Consider the following 15,611-nt stretch of genomic DNA (forward strand, 5'->3'; position numbering starts at 1 on the left):
GTGATCTGCCTGCCTTGGCCTCCCAAAGTGCTGGGATTACAGGTGTGAGCCACCGTGCCTGGCCAAAAATGATTATTAAAGAAAAAGATTGTTTTCCTTTTTTGATCCATAATGTCATTAGTCCCATTGATTTCAGTTTTCTGTCTTAACATTATGACTGTAATTTCTTTTTTTTTTTTTTTGAGACGGGGTCTCGCTCTTGCCCAGGCTGGAGTGCAGTGGCGGGATCTCGGCTCACTGCAAGCTCCGCCTCCCAGGTTCACGCCATTCTCCTGCCTCAGCCTCCTGAGTAGCTGGGACTGCAGGCACCCGCTACCACGCCCGGCTACTTTTTTTGTATTTTTAGTAGAGACGGGGTTTCACCATGTTAGCCAGGATGGTCTGGATCTCCTGATCTCGTGATCCGCCCGCCTCGGCATCCCAAAGTGCTGGGATTACAGGCGTGAGCCACCACGCCCGGCCTATGACTGTAATTTCTTGTGTATCATTAGGTTTCCAGAAAAAGGATCTTGAAACCTTTTTCTTGGGATCACGCCTGTAATCCCAGCACTTTTGTAGGCCGAGATGGGCAGATCATCTGAGGTCGGGAGTTCGAGATCAGCCTAACCAACATGGAGAAACCCCGTCTCTACAAAAATACAAAATTGCTGGGTGTGGTGGCGCATGCCTGTAATCCCAGCGACTCAGGAGGCTGAGGCAGGAGAATCGCTTGAACCCGGGAGGCGGAGGTTGTGGTGAGCTGAGATTGTGCCATTGCACTCCAGCCTGGGCAACAAGAGTGAAACTCCGTCTAAAAAAAAAAAAGAAAGAAAGAAAGAAAAAGGATCTGGGCATTCTCAGTACCTTTTCTGATCTTTATCTTCAGGAAAGCCATCTCTATATAGTTGAGCAAATAAATACTGGGCTGAGTATCTGATGAACTGCACTCTGCATAGGTTGCATACTGAGAATGAACTTGGGCAGTTTATCTTTTCTGGGCTTTGGTTTCCTCATCTCTAAAATGAGAGGGTGTGTTAGTTCTAGACCATCATCCCAAGGGTCCATTTAAGCTTTAGCGTGCATCACTGTAAAACTTGTTAACAAATATTTGTTGAGATAAGGAATTCTGGTGTATAGCCAACATTGTGGGAATATTTGTGGATACCTAAATAGTGGTTTATCCTCTGGGGAAAGCAGTTCCTACAGCTACTAAATACTAACAAGGCCTATGGCTAAAATCAGGTAGCACCTTGTGATGTAATTCAAACCACTAGGACATGTGGCATGCAAGACTACATCAGGCTACTTGAGGTATTTATTAGGTAACAATTTTTTTTTTTTTTTTTGAGACGGAGTCTCACTCTGTTGCCCAGGCTGGAGTGTAGTGGCGCAATCTCGGCTCACTGCAACTTTCGCCTCCAGGGTTCAAGCGATTCTCCTGCCTCAGCCTCCCGAGTAGCTGGGATTACAGGCGCCTGCCACCATGCCTGGCTAATTTTTGTATTTTTAGTAGAGACGGGGTTTCACTATGTTGGCTACGCTGGTCTCGAACTCCTGAGCTCAGGCAATCTACCCGCCTCGGCCTCCCGAAGTGCTGGGATTATAGGCGTGAGCCACCGCGCCCGGCCTAGGTAACGATTTTTGCGCGCTAAATGGTTCTTAGTAACCTGAAGAGTGAAAGCAGAGTACCTAAATATCATACTGTATACGTTAAAAACAGGGGAGAAAGGAAAAAAGATGTTAAACTTTACAGCAAAATGAGAAACAAATGAGGAAAACAAGTGAAAACTTCTCCCGCAACTGAAACTCAACCTCTACATTTTACCTAGGTAAAATGGTAAAATTGCCCACAGGGCTCAGGTGTTTGGATGCACTGTCCAGGCCAAGAGGAAAGATTTTCAGCCAGTCTCCAAAACATCTCAGGGACGGGTATGGAAAACAGGCGTAAAGTGTCTGTATCGATCAAATCAACCCCAGAGAAACTTTCCTAGGGCCAGAGAGCATCTCAACCGCGAAGGTCCGTTTGCGGCCCCCTCCACTTCAGGCCTGCAAAGCGGCTGACGGCATTCGCAGTGGCTAGGCAACGGCCCGCGCAGACTTCTCGGCGTTAGCCCCGCCTCTTGAGGCGCTTCCGCCGCCGGGCGCCTGGACACGCCTCCTTTAATTGGCTAACGTCACGCTGGGAGTGGGCGGGGAAAATATGTCAGACTGTGCGGTCACTTCCGGCCCGGGAGCGCGCGGGTTGATTCGTCCTTCCTCAGCCGCGGGTGCTCGTAGCTCGGAAATGGCGGGTAAGTTACCGGGAAAAGTTTACCAAGGGGAGGAGGCGGCCAGATCGGGGATAGAACACCGAGACGGTGGTGACAATGCCCGCCTAGAACTTTCGGGCTGTAGCCTGGGTTCCAGAAGGCCTGCTTGGGACCGGAAGTGCGGAACTCTCAGCTCAGCAGCTCCTTGTTGGCGGCGGTCCGCGCCCCCGCCCCCAACTGCTTGGGGTTCTGCGCCTTCTGCCAGCAACCCGGCCCCTACCGAGGGCCGAAGACGCCAGGGAAAAGCGTCATGATTTGGGCTTGTAAAATGCCACATGCCTTGGGGCCTGTTTCTCTTCCCATTCCTTTTGTCCACTGCTGCTTGCTTCAGCTCTTGTACATCTGGTCCTGTTCCCGCCAGCTGATTTTAATGCTCAGATCCTCCTCCTCTTCCAGGTCTCCGTCTACCTTCCACTACAGTCAACTTCTGAGCTAGCGCATTGCTGCCTTGCCCTGCTCTGGCGCTCCCACTTGGATCTCGACTGACTTCGTAGTCGTCTCGTTAATCTGTCACACTTTAGTATTCCGAGGATCGTATTTAGATGCCCTTTGAGAAAGACTTTGTTCCTGAACTCCTCCCTTCTCTTTTAGGGTTGGACTACTATAATACAATTCTCTTGTGTACATTCTAGAGACCCTTCAAGTTACAACATTTAATAATGTATAATTGCTATTACTTTGTACGTGTATTAAGGCTGTTTTGGTGTGATTATTTTTTTCGATTACTTGTCTTTTGAAGTTATGGACAGTTTCTTTTTCCTTAGACAGGGTCTCTCTGTCGCCCAGGCTGGAGTGCAGCGATCATAGTTCCGGGCAGCCTCCAACTCCTCCTAGGCTCAAGCGATCCTCTTGCCTCAGCCTCCCGAGTAGCTAGGACTACAGGCATGCGCCACAACATTCGGCTAAAAAAAAACAATTTTTTTAAACCTTTGAGAGACAGAGTCTGGCTGTATTGCCTCAGGCTGGTCTGGAACTCTTGGCCTCAAGCCATCCTCTCTCCTCAGCTTCCCAAAGTGTTGGAATGACAGGATTGAGCCACTTCGCTGGCCTCTGTTGCTTTTATCATCTCTTTACAGGGCATTCCTCATAGTCTCTCTACATTAACCATTCAATTTTTATGAATATGTGGGATAGACAAGCTGTTGTGTGAGCTCTACAGATGTTTAAAGAAGGACTTTTCTACCAGATGGAGATTGTAGGATCTTGAAGTACCACAGAAGAGGGAGGACGCACTCTAAGAATTACATCTAAATTCGAATTTTGGGCCCATCATTTAGTAGTTGGATGCCCTTCAACTAAACCTCTTTCTAAGCCTGAACTTTTGAATATAAAATGGGGGTGATGTAATACCTACTTATAGAATTGTGCAGATTGAGCTAATATATGATTTCACAGGTTAAATTTTGTTGCTTACATTCCTCGAAGTAAATTCTGTAATCTCAGTTCTGTAGATTAGGGTCAGAGGGGTTAAGTAATGTGCTCTAGTTCCCTGAGCTTACTAGCTCAGTAAGTGTGTGAAATTGTCAGAATCCAGGAATTCTCACTCCAGACTATTAATCTGTACTGCTTCAAGTCTTTCCCATTTTCTGTGTGTGTGTTTTAACCCCTTTTTGAAGTTCATAGCACATCATTGTACCCCTTTTTATTTTTTGCTTACGGCTTTTTTCTGTCTGAATTTTTACTGATTTTTTTTATTTTTTGGAGACTGAGTCTCGCTCTGTCACCAGGCTGGAGTGCAGTGGCGCGATCTCGGCAACCTTTGCCTTCTGGATTCAAGCAATTCTGCCTCGGCCTCCGGAGTAGCTAGGACTACAGTCACGCGCCACCACGTCCAGCTAATTTTTGTATTTTTAGTGGAGATGGGGTTTCACCAATTTGGCCAGGATGATATCCGTCTCGACCTCGCGATCCCCCTGCCTCGGCCTCCCAAAGTGCTGAAATTACAGGCGTGAGCCACCGCGCCCAGCCCATTTTTACTAATCATATGTCCATTTTGTCAGGAGATTTGTTATCTTGAAAGTTTCTCTTGATAGTGATATCTTCCAATGTTATTTATTATATATATTATTGAGTAGCCACTATGTAGTAAAACTATTGTGCCAGTAGCTCACAGTTTATGACTTTAGGCATACATGATTTTTAAATATTTAATACAGTGGAAAGATGTTCTCTTTGTGCCCCTGTTCCTCTTCCTTCTTTCTTACCCATGGTAACTATGGTTACCAGATATTTGTGTATTCTTCTTGAGACGTTCCATGCATTATCATTTCCTTATCTGAAGCACTCTGGTAGACTTTTTCCAATACTTAAAATGAAATTCTGTCATAATTGTCAGAGGACATTCTCATTTTGCTTTTTACATCTTATAATGAAAAAGACGACTTAGGTATAAATCCTAGCAGGTAATTTGTATTAGTACATGTTCAGAAATGTTAGTAATCTATCATGTTAATTTTCAGGTTTATTCATTTATATTAAGTATGCCTAGTTTATAAGCCTGTATCTCAAAAGTGATTTCTTTTTCTGTTTTGTAATGAGGCATTCGTTTTTTTTTGTTTTTTTTTTTGAGATGGAGTCTTGCTCTGTCGCCCAGGCTAGAGGGCAGTGGCGTGATCTCGGCTCACTGCACCCTCTGCCTCCTGGGTTCAAGAGATTCTCCTGCCTCAGCCTCCCAAGTAGCTGGGATTACAGGCGCCCGCCACCGTGCCCAGCTAATTTTTGTATTTTTAGTAGAGACGGGTTTCACCATCTTGGCGAGGCTGACCTCGAACTCCTGACCTCGTGATCCACCCACCTCAGCCTCCCAGAGTGCTGGGATTACAGGCGTGAGCCACCGTGCCCAGCTGGCATTCTTAATACATTTATTTAAGAGTATGCGGAGAATGACTTGTGCTTTTATGATCTATCAGCATGTTTTAAATCATACCCCTATTCCACTTATAATAACCCTATTGCAGGTTTGACAATTTAAGTCACTTCCAAACTAAACCTTTTAAAAACCTTTTCTCTTAGGATTTGGTGCTATGGAGAAATTTTTGGTAGAATATAAGAGTGCAGTGGAGAAGAAACTGGCAGAGTACAAATGTAACACCAACACAGCAATTGAACTAAAATTAGGTATGTATGCCATTTCTAAGTGATGTTATGTACATACTGTGTGTGTATATATAATCTTTCATTTTAAATTTGAAGTAAAATTTTATGTAAGAGCAGTTATTTATGCAAATGTATGGTTTTCTGCATTTATTGAACATATTCAGATTTTATTCAGTTTTGATTTATGTCATGCAAGGTGTAGATGTTTGAAAGGTGACAGTATTTTATATAAAAAGGAAAGATGGTGGGGCAAAAAGTAATAAGTATATATAGTTTCAGCCTCTTAAAAATATTTTTTACTTTTTTGCCTGTAAGAATAATAAACAATAGCAAATATTGGTGAGGATGTGGAAAAAAACACTTGTATATTGCTGGTGGGAATGTAAAGGGATATAACTATTTTGGAAAACAGTTTGGCAATTTTCTTTTCTTTTCTGTCTTTTTTATTTTCTTTCCTTCCTTCTCTTCTTTCATTTCCTCCCCTCACCCCTTTTTTTTCTTTCTCTCTTTTTTAAAGAGACAAGGAAGGTCTCACTCTATCACCCAGGCTGTAGTGCCACGGCATGGTCATAGCTCACTGCTGCCTCCAACCCCTGGGCTCAGGCAGTCCTTCTGCCTCAGCCTGCCAGGTAGCTAGGAGACCACAGGTGTGCACCACCCAAGCCTGGCTAATTTTTATAAAAAAAATTTTTTTTTTGAGACGGAGTTTCACTCTTGTTGCCCAGGCTGGAGTGCAATGGCGTGATCCTGGCTCACTGCAACCTCCGCCTCCTGGGTTCTAGTGATTCTCCTGCCTCAGCCTCCCGTGTAGCTGGGATTACAGGCATGCGCCACCACGCCCGGCTAATTTTTTGTATTTTTAGTAGAGACGATTTTTCCCTGTTGGTCAGGCTGGTCTTGAACTCCCAACCTCTGGTGATCTGCCCACCTTGGCCTCCCAAAGTGCTGGGATTACAGGCATGAGCCACTACGCCTGGCTTATAAAAATTTTTTCATAGAGATGGACCCTACGTGTCTATGTGTCCAGGCTCATCTTGAACTCTTGTCTTCAAGCAGTCCCCTGGCTTGGCCTCCCAAAGTGTTGGGATTATAACTGTGAGCCACAGCGCCCCTCCTGGTTTGACAGTTTCTTAAGAAGTTAAACATAAATGAATTATATGACCCAGGAGTTATACTGCCAGGTATCTGTCTACTCAAGAGAAATGAAAATGTATGTTCACGCAAAAACTTGTACATGAATGTTCATAGCTGCGTTATTCACAATAGCCAAAAAAATGTAAGAAACCCAGATATATATCAGCTGGTAAATGAATAAAGTATAGTATAGCTATACTGCGGAATACTATTTGACAATAAGAAGGAATGAAATTCTGATACCTATTGCAGTAAACCTTAAAAAGATTGTGCTAAGTGAAAGAAACTAAACAAAAACACCATATATTGTGTAATTCCATTTGTATGAAATGTTCAGAAAAGACACATCCATAGAGACAGAAAGTAGTGGTTGCACAGTGGAGCACAGAGTAACTACAAATGGGCCTGACATTTCTTTTGGGAATTATGGAAATGTTTGAAAGTTAGATTGTGGCACAGCTCTGAATTTGCTAAAATTTTACACTTAGAACAAGTGAAAAATAATACATGCTCATGATTCCTGGTTGCATTACTTTCCATGCCTGAGTTTCCTCATTGTTAATAGTACTTCACAGTGGTTACAAAGATTAAATATGGAGTTAAATATCAGTAAAGTGTTTAAATCCTTGACATGCAGAAAATACTTGGTAAGGGCTGAGTGGAGTGACTGGATGTGGTTGCTGAGATCTGTGTATTTTTTTTACATGTCCCCTCATTTTTCAATTACTTCATTCTTTGATAGTTTGATTACCTTGGAACATCCTGTCATCTGTTGTCTCTGCCCCAGCCTTGGAATCAGCCATTTCTCCAAGGATCCCTGGTTTCTTTTAGTAGGAAATGTTATTTTATTTTATTTTAGAGACAGAGTCTCACTCAGTCGCCCAGGTTAGAGTGCAGTGGTGCGATCTTGGTTCACTGCAACCTCTGCCTCCCAGATTCAAGTAATTCTTGTGCCTCAGCCTCCGTAGTAGCTGGGATTACAGGCATGTGCCACCAGCCCTGGGTAATTTTTTTGTGTTTTTAGTAGAGATGGGGTTTCGCCATGTTGGTCAGTCTGTCTCAAACTGACCAAGTGATCCACCTGCCTCGGTCTCCCAAAGTGCTGGAATTACAGGCATGAGCCACTGCACCCAGCCAGGAAATGGTTTTTTATTTTGAGATGGAGTCTCACTCTTGTCACCCAGGCTGGGGTGCAATGACGCGGTCTTGGCTCACTGAAACCTCTGCCTCCTGGGTTTAAGTGATTCTGGTGCCTCAGCCTCCCAAGTAGCTGGGATTACAGGCACCTGTCACTACACCCAGCTGATTTTTGTATTTTTAGTAGAGACGGTTTCATCATGTTGGCCAGACTGGTCTCGAACTCCTGACCTCAGGTGATCTGCCCACCTTGGCCTCCCAAAGTGCTAGGATTACAGGCATGAGCCACCACCCCCAGCCACAGGAAATGATATTTTAAAGCCAAGATTCGGGTGCTAACGCCAAGATCTAGGTGCTAGGTGAACACATTGCTGTTAGTATTGCTCTAGCATTAATGAGAGCAGGCTTAGTAGATAGAACTTTGTTCCTTACTGTTCAGTCCCTGCCACCTGCAAGGTGACTACAGTCTCATTTCTTTGACCAAAATTAGCTTTCTGTGTTCTAGCACTTTATATAAATGGAATTATACCATATATACTGGCTTTGTGACTGGCTTGTTTCATTAAGCATAATTTTTATGAGGTACATCATATGTTGTCTGTACCAGTAGTTCATTCCCCATTTTTTTTGTTGTTGTTGTTTGAGACAGAGTCTCACGCTGTTGCTTGGGCTGGAGTGCAGTGGCATGATTGCGGCTCAATGCGATCTCCACCTTCTGGGTTCAAGTGATTCTCCTGCCTCAGCCTCTGGAGTAGCTGGGATTACAGGCGCCTGCCACCACGCCTGGCTAATTCTTTTTTTATTTTTAGGAGAGACGGGGTTTCACTATGTTGGCCAGGCTGGTCTCAAACTCCTGGCTTCATGATCGCCTGCCTTGGCCTCCCAAAGTGCTGGGATTACAGGCGTGAGCCACCGTGCCCGGCAGTTCATTCCTTTTTATTGCTGAATACTGTTCTGTTGTTGGATACATCATTATTCGCCAGTTAATAGATATTTGAGTTGTTTCTAGTTTTTGGCTGTTATTGTATGAGTTTTTTTGTGGACATATGATTTTATTTTGGATAAATTCCTAGCTGTGGATTTGCTGGGTCAATAGGGTATTTGTATGTTTAACTTTATGGGATACTTGCCAGACTTCCAAAGTACTTTTATACTCACATCAACAGTGTATTAGAATTTTCGTTATTCCATATCCTCACCAACATTTTATGTTGTCAGTTTTTAAAGTTTTAGGCATTCTACTGGGTTTATAGTAGTATTTCTTTGTTAATAGTATTTTATAGTGGTTGTAAAGATTAAATAGGTTTTAATTTTCCTTTCCCTGATAACTAATGCTATTAAGGATTGTTTTTTTAATGTCGTTATTGACTATCTCCTTTTGGACTCATGTATTCACATCTTTTGCCCATTTTAAAATTAGGTTATTTGTCTTTTTGTTATTAGTTGTAGGTGTTATTTACCTACATATTCTGGATGAGTCCTTTATGCAGATTACATGTTTTGTGCACATTTTTCTCTCAGTTTGTGGCTTGCCTGTTCATATTCTAAACTTTTTTTGTATAACTAGAAGTTTTTAGTTTTAATCATGTCCAGTTTATTAATTTTAAAAATTTCTATTAGTGTTTTCTGGTTCATGCCTAATATCTTTGTCTACCCCAAGGAGATCATGAAGCTCTCCTAATGTTTTCTTCTGGAAGGTTTTTAGTTTTAGCTTATTAAAATTATGTCCATGATCCATCTCATGTTATTTTTCATGTCCAATATGAGGAAAGGGATTAAGGTTTGTTGTTCCATGTGGATATCCACTTGTTTCAGTATAATTTGTGTGAATGCCTTGGTGCGTTTTTAACAAAAATATATTGAACTTACACGTGTGGATCTACATCTGGACTTTTCTCATTCATTGTCTGTTTTTCTGTCAATATCGTACTGTCTGGATTAGTGTAACTTTCTAGTGATTCCTGGTAGTGTGAGTCCCACATCTTTATTTTTTAAAGATTGTTTCGATTATTCTTGACCTTATTTCTGTATACATTTTGGAATCAGGTGGTTAATTTCTATTTAAAAAGTTCTGACTAATCTTAAGATTACATTGAATCTAAAATTGAATGTGGGGAGAATTGCTATCTTAATAACATTGAGCCTTCCAGTATATGAACATGATGTATTTCTGTATTCTAGAAATGTTTCAGGTTTTCAGTCTTGCATGTATTTTGTTAAATTTATCTGAGTAAATCTACATCTTTTGATTTTTGATGCTCTTAAAAATGGTATACTTTTTTATTTATTTATTTTTGTATGTGTGACATGTTTTCACTTTGTCACCGAGGATGGAGTGCAGTAGCGTGATCTCCACTCACTGCAACCTCTGCCTCCGAGCTCAAGTGATCCTCTTACCACAGCTTCCCGAGTAGCTGGGACTCCGCATACACCACCATGCCTGGCTAATTTTTGTATTTTTTGTAGAGACAGGGTTTCGCCATGTTACCCAGACTGGTCTTGAACTTCTGGGTTCGAGTGATCTGCCCACCTAGGCCTCCCAAAGTGCTATTACAGATGTGAGCCACTGTGCCTGACCTAAAAATGATATACTTTAAACATTTTCTCTTCCAATTGCTTGTTTTATGTGTGTGCATGTGCATATGCATGGACACACAATGGCACAGTTTGTGTAATTGTTTTGTATTCTGCAACCTTGCTAAATTCACTTATTATTGTAGTTTTTTGTATTCTGGGCTTTTTCCGAGAGAGTGTCTCACTCCATTGCCAAGGCTGGAGTACAGTGGCGTGATTGTGGCTCACTATAGCCTTGACTTCCCAGGCTCAAGCGAACCTCCCACCTCAGCCTCCTGAGTAGCTGGGACTATAGGTGCGTGCCACCATGCTTGGCAAAATTTTTTTTTTTTTCTAGGGACAGGGTCTCACTATATTGCCCATGCTGGTCTTGAACTCCTGGGCTCAAGCAATCCTCTTGGCCTCAGCTTCCCAAAGTGCTAGGGTTGCAGGCATAAGCCACCACACCCAGCTATAGGATTTTTTTTTTTAGATGTAGATTATTTCAGATTTCCTGCACACAAACATTACCTGTTAATGAAGAAAGTCACAGTTTTTCTTTGCCTTATACAGTTGTCCATTGGTATCTTCAGGGATTTGGTTCCACGATCCCCCGTGAATACCAAAATCTGCCGATGATCCGGTCCATTATACAAAATGCCATAGTGTGGCTGGGCATGGTGGCTCACATCTGTAATCTAGCACTTTGGGAGGTTGAGGCAGGCAGATTGCTTGAGCCCAGGAGTTTGAGAACAGCCTGAGCAACATGGCAGAACCCCATCTCTACAAAAAATACAAGAATTAGCCAGGCATGATGGTGTGCATCTGTAGTTCCAGCTACTCAGGAGGCTGAGGTGGGAGAATCTGCCTGAGCCCGAGAGTTCTAGGCTGCAGTGAGCTGTGATTATGCCACTGCACTCCAGTGTGAGTGACAGAGTGAGACCCTGTCTTGATAGATAGATAGCCATATAGCCCGGCACGGTGGCTCACGCCTGTAATACCAGCACTTTGGGAGGCTGAGGCAAGAGTTCGAGAAGACAAGCCTGGTTAACATGGTGAAATTCCGTCTCTACTAAAAATACAAAAATTAGCTGGGTGTGATGGCACACACCTGTAATCCCAACTACTTGGGAGGCTGAGGCAGGAGAATTGCTTGAGCCCAGGAGGTGGAGGTTGCAGTGAGCCGAGATTGTGCCACTGCACTCCAGCCTGGGCGACAAAGCAAGACTGTGTCTCGGGGGGGAAAAATAGCCATATAGTACAGTCAGCTCTTTGTATCTGCAGATTCTGTATTTGAGGATTCAGCCAATCTCATGTTGATCTGTAATTGGTTGAATCAGTGGATGTGGAACCTGCATATATGGAGAGCCACTTGTGTTTCATTTTCTTGCCTTACTGCACTGGCCAGAACCTCTATTACAATGTCAAATGGAAGTGATAGAGTAGACATCCTTGCCTTATTCCCAATTGAAGAAGGAAAATTTTGAGCCTTTCACCATTCACTATGATGTTAGCTGTAGGTTTTTCATATGTGCCCTTTATCAGGTTGAGGAAGTTTCCTTCTATTCCTAGTTTGGTGAGAGTTTTTATTATGAAAGTGTTACATTCTAACGCTTTTTCTTTATCAAGATAATCATAAGATTTTTCTCCTTTAATTCTGATAATGTGGTGAATTACATTGATGAGGTTTTAAGTGTTAAATTAGCCTTGCATGCCAGTATATTATCCTTTTTCTGCTTTGCTAGATTTGACTTGGCAATGTTTTGTTAAGACTCTTTGTTCATGACAGGTAATGGTTTCTTTTTTCATACGTCTTTGCTTGATTTTGGTATCAAGGTTTCCTGGCCTCATAAAATGAGTTGGGAACTGTTTCTTCTCTATCTTCTGGAAGAATTTGTATAAGACTGCATTATTCCTTTAAATGTTCAGTAGCATTCACCAGTGAAGTTTTATGTGCCTTGAGTTGTCTTTGTTGGAAGGTTTTTAACTATACATCTAATAAATAGATTTAATACTGTTCTGATCTTCTGTTTCTTCTTGTGTCAGTTTTGGTGATTTTTGTCTTTTAAAGTATTTCTCTATTTTATCTAACTTTCTTGGCAGAAAGTTGCTTAAGTATTCCCCTGTTACCATTTAAATGACTGTAGAGCCAGGTGCAGTGGCTCAGACATGTAATCCCAGATCTTTGGGAGGCTAAGGCAGAAGGATCGCTTGAGCCCAAGAGTTCAAGGCCAGCCTGGGCAATATAATGAGATCTCGACAATAAAATAAAATTTAAAAATTAGCCAAGCATGGTGGCATGCACCCATAGTCCTAGCTACTTGGGAGGCTGAGGTGGGAGGATCACTTGAGCCGGAGAGGTGGAGGTTACAGTGAGCTGGGATCATCTCACTGCACTCCAGTCTGGGTGACAGAGCCAGACGCTGTCTCAAAAAATAAAATAAGTGACTCTAGAATCTATAATCCGTTCTTGGGGGTATTGGTAATTCTTTTTCTCTTTGTCTTTTAATGTCTCCCTACACGTTTACCAATCTTACTGATCTTTTCAGCATTGCCTTTGTCTGTTATTTATCTGTTTTCTTAATATTTATAAATTCTTTCATTCTTCTTACTTTGGGTTAATTTTTTTTTCCTTCTTTTGAGACAGGGTCTTGCTCTGTTGCCCAGGCTGGAGTGCAGTGGTGTGATCATGGCTCACTGTAGCCTCAACCTCTTGGCTCAAGTGACCCTCTCACCTCAGCCTCCTGAGTAGCTGGGACTACAGGTGTACACCACCACACTTAGCTAACTTTTGTATTTTTTTTGTAGAGATGGAGTCTCACTATGTTGCTCAGGGTGGTCTCGAACTCCTGGGCTCAAGTGATCCTCCTGCCTTGGCCTCCCAAAGTGTTAGGATTGCAGGCATGAGCCACCTTACCTGGTCTAATTTGCTTTTTTTAAGATCTTTCTTTTTAAAGTAGATGTGTATAGAATTAACTTTAAACTTTCCTTTTCTAATACTAGCATTAATGTTATAAATTTACCTCTAGTTGCAGTGAGCCAAGATCGCATCACTGCACTCCAGCCTGGGTGATGGAGCAAGACTCCGTCTCAAAAAATAAAAAGAAAAAAAAATTTACCTCTAAATATTGACATAGTTGCATCCTACCAATTCTGTTATGTTCTATTTTTATTGCTCAATTCAAAATATTTTTAAATTTCCCTTGCGACTTCTTTTTTGACCCATGAGTTATATAGAAGAGTGTTACTTAATTTCCAAATATTTGGGACTTTTCTAGCTGTCTTATTGTCACTGATCTCTGAATTAGTTCTGTCAAGGTCAGACAATATAGTCTTATTTCAGTCCTTTTAAATTCATTGAGCCTTGTTTTATAGCTTATCATGTAGGATCTGTTTGGTCAGTGTCCTAGGTGCACTGAAAAATAATTTATAGTCTGCAGTTTTATGTAGTGTTCTGTAAGTGTAAATTGACTTAATAGTATTAAAGTCTTTTATATTTTTACTGACTTTCTAGCAATTAGGACAATTGAGAGAACTGTCAAAATCTCCAGCTGGAATTGTGGATTGTCTGTGTCTTCAGTCATTAATTTTTGCTTGATGTATTTGCAGCTCTGATATTGGGTACATACAGATTTAGACTTCCTATGTCTTCTTGGTGAATTGACCTTACTCATTATAAAATGTTCCATCTTTATCTCTGTCCCCTCTTTAACCCATCTTGCCTCATATTTAAGTCTACTTTGTTAGATATTAATATAGAAATGAGAATGTTTTAAACCTGTAAGAAATAACAGCATGTTTATATGCTGATGCTAATCATCTATCAGAGAAGGGGGAAATAATACAGGAGTATTTCTGGAAGTATCAGAGAAGGGGAGTATTTGTTGAGTAATATCCTTGACAATGTAAGAGGGGTAAGTATTTTATTAATCAGTGGAAGGATTAGCCTTAGATAGGAGCATGGAGAATTTCTACCATAACAAGATGAAGGAGGGTATACAGGAATTGCTGCAGTAAGTTAGAAGGTGTAGAGGAAGCATTTTGTGCAGTTTCTTTTCTGAATGCTTCTGTTTCCTAAGTGAGATAGGAAGCAAGGTCATCTGTGGAGAATGTGCTTATAGAAGAAGGCATTGGAGATTTGAGGAAATAGTCATCTAGGTGAGTGGGAGGAGTGAGTAGACTTGAGAACTGTTACGATTGTCAGGTAGCACTAAGGGCCCACTTCAAGTTAGTTCTCATGAATGTAAAGTGAGGTCAGCCACGTCCAGATGAAAGTGTGCCACAAAGAATAGACATATAGTTAAATTTAACTAGAGTGGGTTTTTTTTTTTTTTTTTTTTTTTGAGGCAGAATTTTGGTCTTGTCATCCGGGCTGGAGTGCAATGGCGCGATCTCAGCTCACTGCAACCTCCGCCTCTGGAGTTCAAGTGATTCTCCTGCCTCAGCCTCCCAAGTAGTTGGGATTACAGGCGCCCACCACCACGCCCGGTTAATTTTTGTATTTTTAGTAGAGGCGGGGTTTCGCCATGTTGGCCAGGCTGGTCTCAAACTCCTGACCTCAAGTGATCCATCCGCCTCGGCCTCCCAAAGTGCTGGGATTACAGGCGTGAGCCACCGCGCCCGGCCTAGAGTGGTTTTCTTTTTACGAGGCTGCTATGAAAAAAATTAAGGCCAAGGGGTTGAGGATGTTTAGGATGGAGTAATAACATTGATGGACCATGGAATTCTGCACTGGAAAGGGAGGAAAACGAGGATATGAAGTAGAAGAGGGACAGTGAAATTATGTTCAAATCAATTCATTGTGGCCAAGCACGGTGGCTCATACCTGTAATCCCAGCACTTTGGGAGGCAGAGGCGGGTGGATCATCCGAGGTCAGGAGTTCGAGACCAGCCTGGCCAACATGGTGAAACCCCGTCTCTACTAAAAATACAAAAATTAGCTGGGCATGGTGGCACATGCCTATAATCTCAGCTACTTGGGAGACTGAGGCAAGAGAATCGTTTGAACCTTGGAGGCCAAGGTTGCTGTGAGCTGAGATTGTGCCATTGCACTCCAGCCTGGGCAACAAGAGCAAAACTCCATCTCAAAAAAAAAAAAAAAAAAAAGAAAGACAAAATTCATTTTAAGTCTTGGTGGAGGCTGAAGAATTGTTAGAATTGGGGTATGGTTGGGTGTGGTGGTTCATGCTTGTAATCCCAGCACTTTGGGAGGCCCAGGCAGGATGATCACTTTAACCCAGGAGTTTGAGACCAGCTTGGGCAACATAGGGAGACCCCATTTCTACAAAAAATAAAATATTAGCTGGGTGTGGAGGTGCGTGCTTGTGGTCCCAGCTACTCAGGAGGCTGAGGCAGGAGGATCACCTGAGCCTGGGAGGTTGAGGTTGCAGTGAGCTGTGATTG

At 42.4% G+C, this 15,611-nt stretch overlaps 2 protein-coding genes across 5 annotated transcripts in view; one reads left to right on the forward strand and one right to left on the reverse strand.

Moving 5' to 3' along the window:
- Window positions 1-15,611, reverse strand: part of SLC25A12 (solute carrier family 25 member 12) — a 223,182-nt gene that overhangs the window by 135,339 nt on the left and 72,232 nt on the right. The window lies entirely within an intron of this gene.
- The window catches only part of HAT1 (histone acetyltransferase 1), a 70,094-nt gene continuing 56,091 nt past the window's right edge, over window positions 1,609-15,611 (forward strand). Inside the window, exons 1-2 of one of the 4 annotated variants that reach the window (XM_001146318.6) lie at window positions 1,609-2,270; window positions 5,301-5,405. In XM_001146318.6, the coding sequence (XP_001146318.3) occupies window positions 2,180-2,270; window positions 5,301-5,405 (196 nt within the window). In that variant the 5' untranslated portion in view covers window positions 1,609-2,179. Of the gene's footprint in view, window positions 2,271-2,410; window positions 4,691-5,300; window positions 5,406-15,611 lie in introns of those variants that run through there. The other 3 variants (XM_063790588.1, XM_009443760.5, XM_063790587.1) reach the window with 3 other exon arrangements.

Source organism: Pan troglodytes, chromosome 13 (assembly GCF_028858775.2).
Source record: "Pan troglodytes isolate AG18354 chromosome 13, NHGRI_mPanTro3-v2.0_pri, whole genome shotgun sequence".
Classification (NCBI taxonomy): Eukaryota; Metazoa; Chordata; class Mammalia; order Primates; family Hominidae; genus Pan; species Pan troglodytes.